Source organism: Montipora capricornis, chromosome 10, assembly GCF_036669925.1.
Source record: "Montipora capricornis isolate CH-2021 chromosome 10, ASM3666992v2, whole genome shotgun sequence".
NCBI lineage: Eukaryota > Metazoa > Cnidaria > Anthozoa > Scleractinia > Acroporidae > Montipora > Montipora capricornis.
Genome location: NC_090892.1, coordinates 20,328,272 through 20,341,138, shown reverse-complemented (window position 1 = coordinate 20,341,138; position 12,867 = coordinate 20,328,272). Strand labels below are relative to the sequence as shown.

Here is a 12,867-nt window from a genome sequence, read left to right as displayed (position 1 = left end):
AGTCTGTCCCATTTTAAGATCGGTGTCTGAACCATTTCAAAATAATCTAAACCATTTCAATTTTGACTAAACCGCTTCACAAAAGAGCACTTAACCTTTTGCATTTCGACAGTTTCATTTCAAAACCACTTATTTCATTTGGCAAACCATCACTAAACCATTTTCTCTGTTCCATTTAACTTCTTGTACCTTTGGCGGTGATGGCTGCCCATATAGAATCTTCCCTACCTTCTTAGCCCAAAATCTTCTCATAAACCAGGAGTAATAATTATTTGCAAATTTTAGAGGCCGCTGTTGTGATAGCAAGTGCATTTACAGGCATCTGATGGAACTTCCAACCAACATTAATTGACCAATGCAAGATTTTCTTTCAAGACGTCCCAGTCGAATATTGCATGCAAAATTGCATTGATCATGCTGAACAAAGGATCATGCAAATACAAATTGTATTTAAATTTAAAAGGTATCTATAGTACAAAAATAAGTACAAATGACCACGACATCTTGGTCCCAATAAGCTGTTTCTGGTAGGATTTGTGCCATGAAGATGAATGCCACTGATTTTGAAAGTTACTAGATGACAACTAGCAACAACTATGAAAACGAAGTGCACGCCGCTAAATGACAACGGTTTATTTAAATTGGCGTTGAGAGGAATATTGGCACATCCATGAAAACAGTAATAAAAATCAAGGCTACAATTGTAGCTCCGGTTGACATTAGCTAGGAAAGTGACATATGTAAAACAGTTTCACGAATCGAAATTGCGAAATCCAGTTGATTGCAGACAAATAAGGAATTTGGCTGCAAGAATTCCAAACACAACATCGGGGTAAACGCTATCGCCATTATACCTCATTTGTTTTATTCCCTTATGCCATCATTAACACGTCGCATCCTTCTTTTCGTTTTTTCCATACGATCTTCTCTTCCAGAACAGTCATAAATCAGGTCCACGAGACTCCTACGACAAAATTCCACTCTAAACCTGCAGCAGAGTCGCTGCAAAGTGAGGGTCCATATTTTGCCCAGTAACACGATCCTTTTCAACGGACATACGAGATTTAAAATGAAGATCAACATGAACGCTTGGTTACACAAAAGCCGCAAGCTTTATTTTCAGCCGTTTAGCAACAAGTCATCAAACATGCTTTTGTCGCCGTTAGTTTGCAAAACAAACCGACAATGGCTAAATTAAAGTCATCGACAAAACCAATAACAGAAATATTGGAGTAAACCAAACTAAAACTGTGAATGAATGAGCAAACGCTGGCCAATTCATGCTACGCATTAAGGACAGTGATATCTTCAATTACAAAGACGCCACAGAGACAACACTTGCCTCCTGCATGAGTATTTCACGTTCAATTTCGGATTTGCAGGAAAATGATTGGAGATATCCAAATCGTTAAGTTCCGGAAACATGAAGAGTGTCTACGTGGAAATTTTTCGCTATTCGCAAACTGACGTATACAAACCTCATCCTTCGTCCATCGCCCCTTGTTGATTTTCTTCTTTCGCCGATGCGATCTCTGCGAGGTCTCTTCGTCGGCAGCACCACTATAACCGCTAATCCGGAGAGGGAAAAAACAGAATAAGCAATTTAACTTTTCAGATGACAACATTCTTATTTTCGCAAAAGCGTCGTGAGATTGCAAATCCGCGATGACCCCTGATCGTGGCTACTGAAATATGCCCATCGCAGAAAAATATACACAAAACAGGAGTCTTTCCTTCGTTTACGCACCGTGCAACTGATTCTGCTGCTTTAAGAAGAAGCAACATTGTTGTTGCAGGATCTCTTGAGCATTCTCCAAGGAAGACTTCAAATTTAGCTGAGAAAGACAACCCGCTACGTACGAAGGCTCAGACGCTAGCGAATCAAGAAGAATATGCACGTGTCTCAGCGTAAAGCCCGGATGTGCATTTCAAGACAAAAAATATAAAAATTAGTTTTGTACCTTTCAGTTCAATTTTAACTTCAAAACGTTAAAAGTAACGATTTCAGACCTAAGTACTGCGTAAGAGGAATGGAAGAGAATTAAAACACTTAACTGAACCTGAGAAAGACCGGTTTGCAAAGGCGCATTCGAGGCGAGGCCATTTCGGTCGCGCAATCAAATCTCTTGGACTTTCGTGTTAAATTACTATAATTTATGATTTTTATTTGGTTAGCGAGGTAAGGGCAGCCTCAAGCTGGAAAGCAGTTATTCTTTACAAGCAAGGTAGAAAATCTGAAATTTTGACATCACAGGAGATTTTTATCCACATCTCGCTGAAATCGGCAGGTTTAGAAGATCTCCAAATCCATAAGTATTTGATAACCACGAAGATCGGAGTAGATCGTAGAGTAAATCAAAATAGAATTTGTGCAATAAAATAGTCAACGGAGATTTAATATAAGGTGGCGAGGAGTAAACATGGTAAAGCAAAAAGTTGGTGCCTGATTTTTGCTTGAAGGCACATTTATTGTTACTTACCTAGGTTTTTATTTGGGTTCAAAAATGGCGCGGAAACTGCGGCGTGATTGATCGCAAGTATTTTATGTTGAACAAAGGGATAAAACATAGTATTTGATCTCAATTCAAGAAAAGCGATGTAATCTTACCGAATGAAGAAGGCATCAGCCATTCTCGAGGAAATCCGCGGAAATCCTGGGCTAAAAACCTTGCGAGGATTCCAAATTTCGTAGGCTTTCTTTATTGTTGTAAACCGAGATGCGGTTTGAGTGATTCACACTTCAAATGGACCGCCACGACTGCTATTCCCTGATTGGTCAATCTTGACAAATTGCCTTGCTGTGATTGGCCATGATAAGTTCAAATGTACGTCAATTTCTTTAGGAAGAAAACAACATCAGAGTGTAGGGAGAGGGAGAGAACAATCTCGTGTCTTTTTTTTTTCATTTTGAATTGGAATAATATGCCATTTATCGGGATGGTAATTCCAAAAGTTACCAAGGTATCTCTTGCCGAGTTCGAAAGGGAGGTGAAAAGAGTGAAAAAACAAGCTTTAAACTTAGTACATAACAAGAATGATAATTGATTTCATTTTTTTGTCGCGCACGTGTTGTTTTAATAGCTGATGATTTTTTTTTTTGAAAAATTGGCCGATGGGGGCTGGAAAAGCAAGGGGAGGAATGCTAGTAAATATTTCGAAAGGATTAAATTTTGATGTGCCTGAAAATGTAATCCCATTCTTGCGAAATAAGGAAGCTTTTACTGGCGCGGATATGAAAATTCCGTTCATGAATGCAAGGAAAGACTCCCAATAAGGCCATAGAATCAAATATTGTTGTAATCAAAATTCATATAAAGAGCATTGTGGTCATTGTTATTTAAGGTTTTTCGAGAACAGAAAGCGACGATCCAAATAGATGCGCCCATGATCAACACAGTCAGCGTGTATTTATCACGAGAATGCGTACAGTGTCTTGGCAAGAAAATCGTTTCTAAGGACGCAAGACCTGACTTTCACTAATACTTATTTACGATGTGATCTTCTCGTTTATTATTACTCCTTTTTATCTCCGCCATGCTTGTTCCAATTTTTACCCTCAAACTGGGTCACAAAATACACGCCAGTACTGCAGCATTAGGTCGGTATGACGGAAGGCATCCATGTTTGACTGGCGCAACAACCGCGGGAAAGGTATGTTATCAGTAGTTCAAAATTTTGTTGTATCCTTTGCTCCGATCTAGGTCTCTAATTTCTTCGTGCTTGGATTAATTGTTCTTTAGTATCTTATCTCCACCGTTTATATACACTGTCTACCGAGATCTTTGTAGCTAAAATTAAAATTCCTTTTAAATATAAGCTTCACAGGAAATTAGGGTATTGAATAACCAGTTTAATATGATTCTTGTGACCATTGTATGTGCTTTCAGAATCATAATTACGTAACAACATAATTCCACAAGTAAATTTCCTGTGCTTAAAGCTCATGTGACTAAGTTCAGGAATTGCATTGGTTTCACTTCACTTACATGAAGTAATTGGCCATCACAACAATTATTGAAAGCTAACCTTTTTAAAATGGGTGCTTAATTTTTTTAGACTCAAATACTGTTGACCAACGCCATTTAAAATGGATCTTTAGGTACTAATTGTGACGCTGCTTACAACTAATAGTACTCACTTGAAATTTATAGTATTTTGGGAATAGTCCTTTTGGATAGTCCATTGGAGTATCCCATGGATTAGGGATCAGTGTTTTGAACTCTCCTGCTGAACAAGTATTTAATAAGCTGATATCAAGCACAGACTGTACATGTAATTTCCGGCCGTTTACCTGTGCAGCTGTTTCACATAACCAGCCAATTATTGCATAAACTGAAAAAAAGAGTTGGCAGATAATACCCACACTGGAAAAAAGAAAGAAAAACATACAAAAAGGTCTAGAAATCATAAAGTTGGCACCAATTTTAGAGCAGTAACAGTAGTTTTCATGCGTGAGGTGACATTGTACTGTGACTTTTACAGAAACCATAACTGTATACCGGTCGGTAATATTCTCATGTTATATATTTACACTGTATTTTTGCGAGTTCATTGTTCAACAATACCTTGCTGCATGTAATCTATTTTATTTTATTATTTTTTATTTATTTACTTATTTTAATAAACAACAAATTAAATACAAGTAAAAAGTGACAAAGCAAGAAAAAAAAACTACAAAAAAAAAAACACATCAATTGTTATTTTTTCCCTTGGGTAAAAGGACACAGCCGAAAACCAAACAAAACAAAACAAACAGAGATTTAGAGAAGAAATTTATATTTCATTAAGTTTTGGAGACTCAGGTCAAGAGGCTTATGTAAGACATTACAAGGGTTCCCATTTATTTTTATAGTGGAGGCATTGTTTTCTATTTGATAAGTGTGTTTAGATAAAGCAAAAAGTTGTTTTAATTGGGGGATGTTCTTTCGAGCAACAGAGCCAGATGTGGTGCTTGGCACTTAAGCAACAAAAATTGATTTGGAGTTTGTGTTTAGATCTATCTGGCCTCAGACCCAAAGCCGTACTATTTATGTGTAAGTAATTAAGTTCACCTAAAGAAAGTTGGCAAGACTGCATCCACTTAAAAAGACTATCCCAAAAATTTTTTATTTTTTCGCATCTCCAAAATAAGTGTATCAAGTTTTCCGTTTCCTTATGACAAAAAGAACACTTATCATCGTCTCTAAGTCCAACTTTTTTTAAAGAAACAGTTAGTGAAAAAATCTGAATTGGATGGGTGGCATTGAGCTCTCAATTACCCTTTTATAGTATACATGTAGGAAGTTGGTGAACTATACCACATGTAATTATGTGTTTATGCATTTAAGTCAGTAATCATTAATTTTTTGCACCTACATGTATTGTTTTCAATTTCATTAACGCATGATGCGTGCTTGCAAAATGTTGTTGGTGATTTCTTAAAAATGGACGTCTCAGGGCTTAGCTCAAAATGAAATTGTCATTGATGTACTGTACAATTGTATATCTTTGGATTATTTTTTGTCATCATCAAAGGTTTGTTTACACGGGTACTGACACTTTATTGTTGTCTCGGGCAACTAATTATGCACTAAATCAACTCATGTTGGCATCATGTTTTTGTGTGTTGTATTCTTCACACAAAAGCAAAAAAAGATACCAATGATAGTCGGAAAGGAAGTGACTTTATATTTTTTTGTGACATCCACACTATAACATTATTACGCCAAAAACAAATGGGGCAAAATACCATTTGATCCCAACAGATTTAGAATTGTCACATAAGCCACACCTCCCTGTTACCCATAGCAACAATAATTATTATTGTTTACTGATATTTAAACATTACCCGGTTTACGGCACCCAAGGTGGTCATCCACTAAGTAATTATCATTCATCACGATCAAGTAATTAAACTCAGATTAATTTTGTTTGTTTAGGTTTTTATCCACAACCCCCACACCAGGGCATTACAAGGTGGCCGGGCAGTCGCTAGCCACAGCAATGACACCAGCATCTTAAACATCAACCAACAAGTATCTGCTGTGGCTGCTGGTCAGCTGAATGACTCTGGATGCGATTCACTCCTCATTGGAACACCAACAAACTTCCTGGCTTATGATGTAGAGAATAACTCTGACCTATTCTATAAGGATGTAAGTTTTTAAATTATAGTAACTGACAGTTTACAAACAATTTAACAACAGTACTTTTCAGTGGGTCAATTATGTTTTTTTTCCAAATTCACTCCGTTGACTTGAAGCGTACATGTACTTGTATATTTTACATTCTTGTCATATTTTTAGAAAGTTGTTTAGATGATTATGTCTTAGCTTTTTCCATGTATCCTTGAGTCACCATCGGAAAAAATAAGCCTTTAAAGGCTTTTTTTTTTCGATAATAAGGTTTATTAAAAATCATTGAATGGTGAACAGATAGTGCTGTCTCATTTTTAACTGATCAAGATAAAGCAAAAAATTAATGTTCTGCAAAGACTTTGGTATCTCCTTTTTTGATGTCCAGGTGTCAGTTTTCCAAAAATTTTAAAAGAGTAGTTATAATTTGCTTACTCTGGGTGAAAACAGTACCTAAATGAATGAGACCATTTGTAAAAATCCGTTCTAAAAAAAATTGATATCTCAGGATCTACTGACTCTAAGAAATCGCTTGAAATGGGAAAATACTCTCTACCTCAAGGCAGTGCTTGCTAGGAATATTTTACTGATGCGTCGAATGCTCTGGTGTTTTAAAATTTTTGTTGACACGCCTGCCGACAATCACCTGTTATGCGCGTCATATTAATTATGCAGTGGCAGCGGTGCCATGAAATGAACATGTCGGCATCATTTTTTGTGTGTGACTTACTTTAAAGCATGCTATTTCACATTTTTATTCTTTTGTTTTGAGTTTATTTTTCCAGTTGGTGAATAATGTTTTTATTTTCAACTAAACAAAGAAAGAAGCTGTGAAATTAGCAAAGTAAGAATTAGTAATATCACACGTGTGTATGTTTTCAATTTGCGTTGGTTTTCATCAAGAGCATTTAAGTCTATTAGGCAATTAAAGGGGGATAAATAAGGCAATAATTATACAGTTTTTAGGAGCAGTTTCATTAAAAACTGTTCTGGTGTGGGTCCACGCAAATTAAATTTGGTCGTTGAAAAGTTCTTTAAAATGCTTGCTACATTTTCTTTTTTGAACCCTGTTTAGGGATGTTACCAATTAAAGTGCTACACTAGTACTACAATGAAAAAATCAACGGTTCTTGTTTTTCTTCGCTTTTTGAGAGTACTTGAATGCGTTGAATGCTCAACTGGCAATTTTTTTTATATTTTAAATTAATGAACACACTTTCTTCATCGAAGCAACATTTACAAGACGTATATTTTGTTTTTCACCTAATGTACTTTTTTTAGACATTGCAAAAACTAAGTACAAAGTAGTTACTGGTCCTGTGACTAGTGGTTCTAAGTTTCCACTAGTCCAGAAGCATTTTGCACTAGTCCAGGACTAGTGGACTACCGCTAAGGTCGAGCACTGTCACTGCAACTTTTAGATGCCTTAATGACTTTAAAATATTTTTTTGATAGATTGCAGATGGAGCAAATGTGATAGTGACAGGCAAGCTTGGATCATTTGAGAATCCTTTGGCGATAGTTGGTGGAAACTGCTCAATTCAAGGATTTGACTGTGAAGGAAATGATGAGTTCTGGACTGTAAGGGGCTACATTGTATTTTTAATATTGTTCAAATAATTTAAAGGCATAAAATATGTTTCTCGATAGCCTCCAGGCCCAAGGAGTCACTATTCCAAGTACATTGTATAAAAATTAAAAAAAAAATGTATTAATTTTCATGTTGAACATTTTCCGAGGTTTTGTAAATGCCTTTACCAGTATTTGGAATCTGATGTGCTTTATAGAGTGTGCATATTCACCATTAGGTCACTGAACAAAATTAATACTTAAATCTTTGCATAGATTGAAACTGTCAGATAGTGACTTTAATCCTCTGGATAATAAAAATATTTATTATTGATTATGCTGCCTTTTCAAGAACAACTGACCATGGGACCTCAGTGGACTGCCTAGAATCCTAAGCTCTAACTGATCAGTTGTAGTGCCAGGTCTGAGTATTGTAATTATTTTAAAGGCTTACATGAATTTTAACTAAGTGTGAGATGGGTTAGTCCCCTTGATTTCTTCTTATGAATCAGCTATTAATTTTCTGGATTTGCTGGATTGCAGTGTACATAAAGTTTAGTTCTACTTGTATTGTCTTTTGATTTTCCAAGAGTTATACAGTCATTGTGATATAAACTTTAGTGAATTTATTTTTGAGAAAAACAGGAGATACATATATCAAAATAAACTAACGGTCAAGAGCTCTTGAAAGATTTGCATCTGCTCACAGTCCAACTCGATTCTCACAAGCCCTTTCACGAATTTGTAAATTTATACTGATTTTTCAAGATCAGTCAGTAAACGAATACATGTGTAATGTGACTGATCATTCATCTCACCTTTTCTTGTTTTCTCTTTTTGCTCTTTAAGGTGACTGGGGATAATGTCTGCTCTTTGGCAATGTGTGACTTTAGCGGGGATGGATCACTTGAGGTACTAGTTACTGTATAATTATGTAGGCAGCTCCAATGGGAGCATGCAGTCAGTTTCAGAAAAGAGTCAAGTTTCAACTCGTTTCAAAACGTTTGAATTATGTATATATATATAAATGAAACCCAAGCACACATACTATAATTATGCATAATTTAAATTAATCCTTTTTCTATTTCCATCTTCAGTTAATGGTTGGATCAGAAGATTTCGATATCAGAGTGTTCAAAGAAGATGAAATCATTGCTGAGATGACTGAAACAGAAGTGAGTTTGTTATGTTCTTTATTTTAGCTAGCCTTACCAAATTAGCCTGGACATGGTTAATTGATTGATACAACTTCAGGTGTTTTATCGTTAACTAGCACATGTGAAATTGACAGAATTTTGGCTCTAAAAGGAGGCTAGTCAAACTAACTTGCTCAAACAAGATAAAAGAATAATGTACTGGCAGCCATTTTTGCATTGGGTCTATGATTGCACTGTGGATACACAACATTATTTTCAAAGCTTGCACAATCTTTATGTGCTTACATAAGTTCTTTATCAAAGCAAATCGCAAAATCCATTGGTATTATATTTAGATCTCGATTCTACCTTTCTTCAAGAACCAAGCTGGCCTTGTACTACTCACTAATTTATCCTTATATCACTTATTGCAATTCCACTTGGTCTTCTACATATGTCTCCAACTTAAGTAGAATATTCTGCTTGCAAAAGCGTGCTGTGCGAGCAATAACGAATCCAGAGCATTCTGCTCCTTTATTTGCAAAACTAGGCATCATGGACATTTTTCAAATAAATTCATTTCAAATTTCTAAGTTCATGTTTGATTATCACAATCAGTTATTGCCTTCTATGTTTTTGAATTTATTTCAAACAAGCCGCCAAGTGCACAATTACGGTACTAGAACAGCCAACAATTATCGGCCACAATTTTGTCGTAATTTTAATATAACATCAAACAATTATAATTATTCTTTATCAAGGTCCAAAAATCTGGAACTCTCTTCCTGGATCAATTGTTATATCATCTAGCTATCTGAATTTTAGCAAAAATTTGTTAGGGTTTCTTTTTTTAAAAAACTGAGTTAGTTATGCCGCACAAGCGGTGCGTAAGATTATTTAGATTAATGATAGGCATATGAGGGGATGCCCGGTGGTTTCTTGGGGTCTCCTCGCCACAATTTGTAATTGTAATATCCATCCTTTATGTTTTTGTAATATTAGTGTGTGGCAAATAAACATTCATTCATTCATTCATTCATATTTTAGAAGATCTCAAATTCTTACTGTTAAATTTGGCAGATATTAAAAACTAAAAAGTAACTTAAGTACATGTAAGCACTTTCTCCTTTATTTTTTATTTACTTTTTTTTGTTTGTTTGTAAAGGGGAGGGGGGTTAAGACTCTTAAGTGTTGTGTGGGATGAGGGGGTGGGATCAAACTGAAGTCCAGTGACTTTCCATTGAGACCCAACTGCGGTTAAAGAGGGGACCATACTTTTAGAATTTGGATATTTTGTCAAGTCACCACCAAATTCTTCAATCTAGAAGGTATTGTGATATGTGAAAAAATTATGGCAATTTTGATGTAAATCTGCCAAGTTACCGGTAGTTTTTTTCTGTAGAATATCTATGTTTACGTGTACAGCAACTGTCAGGCCTTCTGATAGGGTGCGATTAAAAAATGAAAATTATGCGATTTTTTCAGGGCAGATTGTGCGATTAGAAAGGCCAATTATGCGATAAATAATGTAAATTATGCGATTTTTTTCTCAGCAATTTTAAGCTTGTTTTATAAGGTTTCAGGTTAAGAAAAAAACTTTTTTGCTGCCCTTAAGACATTTTGAACACAAAGGAACAGTAATTATGTATCTCGATCGACATTAGTTGGGATAAATAAAAAAAATGAGGTCTTCTGCACTACCGGTGCACCACGTTAAAAGTTGAAAGGACACAGCTAACATGCCAAATGAATGATCAAGGTGCTCGTCAACCACGAACTTCCGAAGATGGTCAATACCCCCATTTATACGAGAGAAAATAAACTGCGGCTTTCTCTGGCCGCGGCTTATATTCGTATAAATAGTTCCTTTTGCGTATTTTGTACACCGTGGCCAGAGTAAGCCGCGGCTTATTTTCTCTCATATAAAAGGCCCTAATATTGCACGACCAGAAAAACATCAGTCCATCGTCCACGTGGAGCGTACCTGTGAGGTACTTTCTTGCTCGACCGTGAGCTGTCAGATTGGGCGGAAGGTGGGAACTTCCTTCTTCGTCGAAGAAAAAGCGAGCGTTTTCACAACAAACTTATCCATGAGTAAGTTTTTATCAGTTTTCAACAAAAGAAACTACATTTTGCCGAAAAATTTACAACTTCGCTTATTTTTCAAAATCTCTTCTAAAAGAGAAGGCAACTGTGTCATTTCAGTGGTGTCTATATAAGGGCGTGTTTGTGTTGCACCAATAGAAGGAGACTCGTACCAGGTCCCCGACATGAAAAATAGAGCCTTGAACTTCCAATGTTTACGAAATCGAAGGTGACAAAGGTTTTTTAGCCATTTCCCAAGATAAATCATCTTAAAAATGGCGTATTTATGCAGGAATTTCTAAGAAACGTGTTGATTTATGTTTCATTTTATGAACTTTGTGCGTCCTTTTGTGAATTATGCGATTTTTCGTGGATTGTGCGATCGGATGCGATTTGAGGTCGATTGTGCGAAATCGCACCATCGCGTAATATCAGAAGGCCTGAACTGTACAGGTGTATGTGTCATCCTTTGCAATGGTTATCCAAATAACTGTAGCCCAATAGCTTAAGATGAAGTTGAATGAAATTTAATTGAGGCAAACAACTAGGAACGACCACGGTCGATTGTTGTCAGTGGTTTTGTTATAATTATTTGCACATGCATCTGATATGCATACCACCATGTAGAAGTGAAGGTTTTTCTTATTCCTTTACTTTATTTTAATTTTCTTTTATTATTTAAAAATGGAATTTTTCTGCAGTCTGTTACCTCTCTGTGCCCAATCCGTGGATCAAGATTTGGATATGCACTTGCAAATGGAACTGTTGGAGTGTATGACAAGACAGCAAGATACTGGCGAATAAAGGTTAAAAAATAACAAACAAAAAACAAGCTCACAAGAATTGTATGTAAACTTATGTTTACAATAATTACTACAATGAGTTGCACTTTTCTAACTACAATTCCAACCTTTTCCACTTCCCCCCTCCCTTTCCCCCTTTCAACGTTGACTGTCTATTTATAGTTTTCAGCGATTTTTTGTATTGCTAGCAACATTGATGGGGGCAGGAGGGGAGGGGGCCTGCAGTGTGGGAGAAGGTGAAGTGTCTCCAGTCTAACTTTGCAAGTTCTTGTAGAAGCATTATTTTATGACGATAAATCTGAGGCATGAATGCTGGTACTGCACTGTTAGTTACCTACATTGCATTCTCCTACATCATTGAAAGTTCATACATGACCATTGATTATTTTTTGGTGGAAGGCATTAAAACCAAGGCAATTATTGAGTAAACAAGTAGTAGTAAATAATAACTACTTAATAACCGAGAGTGAGGTCGTTACAGCAAAATCTCAAACTGAGGCCTTGCTGTATGGCCTTGCAGGTTTGAGAGTTTGCTGTAACGACCGAACGGTCGAGGTTATTAAGTTGTTTATTATATGGCTAACAGAACGGTTACAAATAAGAAAAAAACTAATTTGCGTAATCTATAATCAGCCTGTGGGCATTACGGGAGAATAATTCCCTGGCGCTTAGCTGCTCTTAGCCAATCACAGCATGGGTTATATCTGCCAGAAACACTAGCCATATAATAATAATATTTATTGACCTGTAAAATTTTTCACTATGTCAATGGAACAGTCTCCCAAAGTGGTTTCCTGTTTGTTTGTGCAGTTGTGCACTTCCCTTTGGCCACAATGTGTTTTCCTTTTATGTAAGGTTATCTGTTGACAGTTTAAGTTTAAATCCCTTGTTCATTATCAATGAAATGTGCCAAGTTTTAACGTGGCCAGTCAACAAAATTTGTGGAACTGTAATTATTGAGCGACCACCTCAATGTTGTCAGAAAAGCAGGTGATATCTTCATCACAATGGTAACTTAACTTTTGAGTCAGAAAAAGTCTGAGCATTTGTGCTTGGACCCTGCAGACAATAACATCTTAGAAGGTCTGTTTAAAATTAACTTTAATGACTTTATTTCCCTCCTCAGTCCAAAAACCAAGCCATCTCCACTCATAGTTTTGA

The 12,867-nt window shown here is 36.2% G+C and overlaps 2 protein-coding genes across 6 annotated transcripts in view; one reads left to right on the top strand and one right to left on the bottom strand.

Annotated features, from left to right (window-relative positions):
• Positions 1 to 2,716, bottom strand: part of LOC138019477 (myb-related protein A-like) — a 31,912-nt gene extending 29,196 nt beyond the window's left edge. The window contains exons 1-2 of one of the 4 annotated variants that reach the window (XM_068866280.1): positions 2,609 to 2,716; positions 1,479 to 1,569 (exon numbers count right to left, since the gene is read on the bottom strand). In XM_068866280.1, the coding sequence (XP_068722381.1) occupies positions 1,479 to 1,569; positions 2,609 to 2,631 (114 nt within the window). In that variant the 5' untranslated portion in view covers positions 2,632 to 2,716. Of the gene's footprint in view, positions 1 to 1,478; positions 1,570 to 1,747; positions 2,359 to 2,608 lie in introns of those variants that run through there. The other 3 variants (XM_068866279.1, XM_068866278.1, XM_068866281.1) reach the window with 3 other exon arrangements.
• A 710-nt stretch (positions 2,717 to 3,426) lies between these two features.
• The window catches only part of LOC138019238 (Bardet-Biedl syndrome 2 protein homolog), a 30,672-nt gene continuing 21,231 nt past the window's right edge, over positions 3,427 to 12,867 (top strand). For both annotated transcript variants that reach the window (XR_011126116.1, XM_068865961.1), the window contains exons 1-7: positions 3,427 to 3,651; positions 5,919 to 6,134; positions 7,569 to 7,694; positions 8,532 to 8,594; positions 8,780 to 8,857; positions 11,605 to 11,709; positions 12,833 to 12,867. The exon at positions 12,833 to 12,867 is cut by the window's right edge and continues 52 nt beyond it. Coding sequence is in view for 1 of the 2 variants with exons in the window: in XM_068865961.1 (XP_068722062.1) it covers positions 3,535 to 3,651; positions 5,919 to 6,134; positions 7,569 to 7,694; positions 8,532 to 8,594; positions 8,780 to 8,857; positions 11,605 to 11,709; positions 12,833 to 12,867 (740 nt within the window). In the remaining variant the exon portion in view is untranslated. The remainder of the gene's footprint in view (positions 3,652 to 5,918; positions 6,135 to 7,568; positions 7,695 to 8,531; positions 8,595 to 8,779; positions 8,858 to 11,604; positions 11,710 to 12,832) is intronic.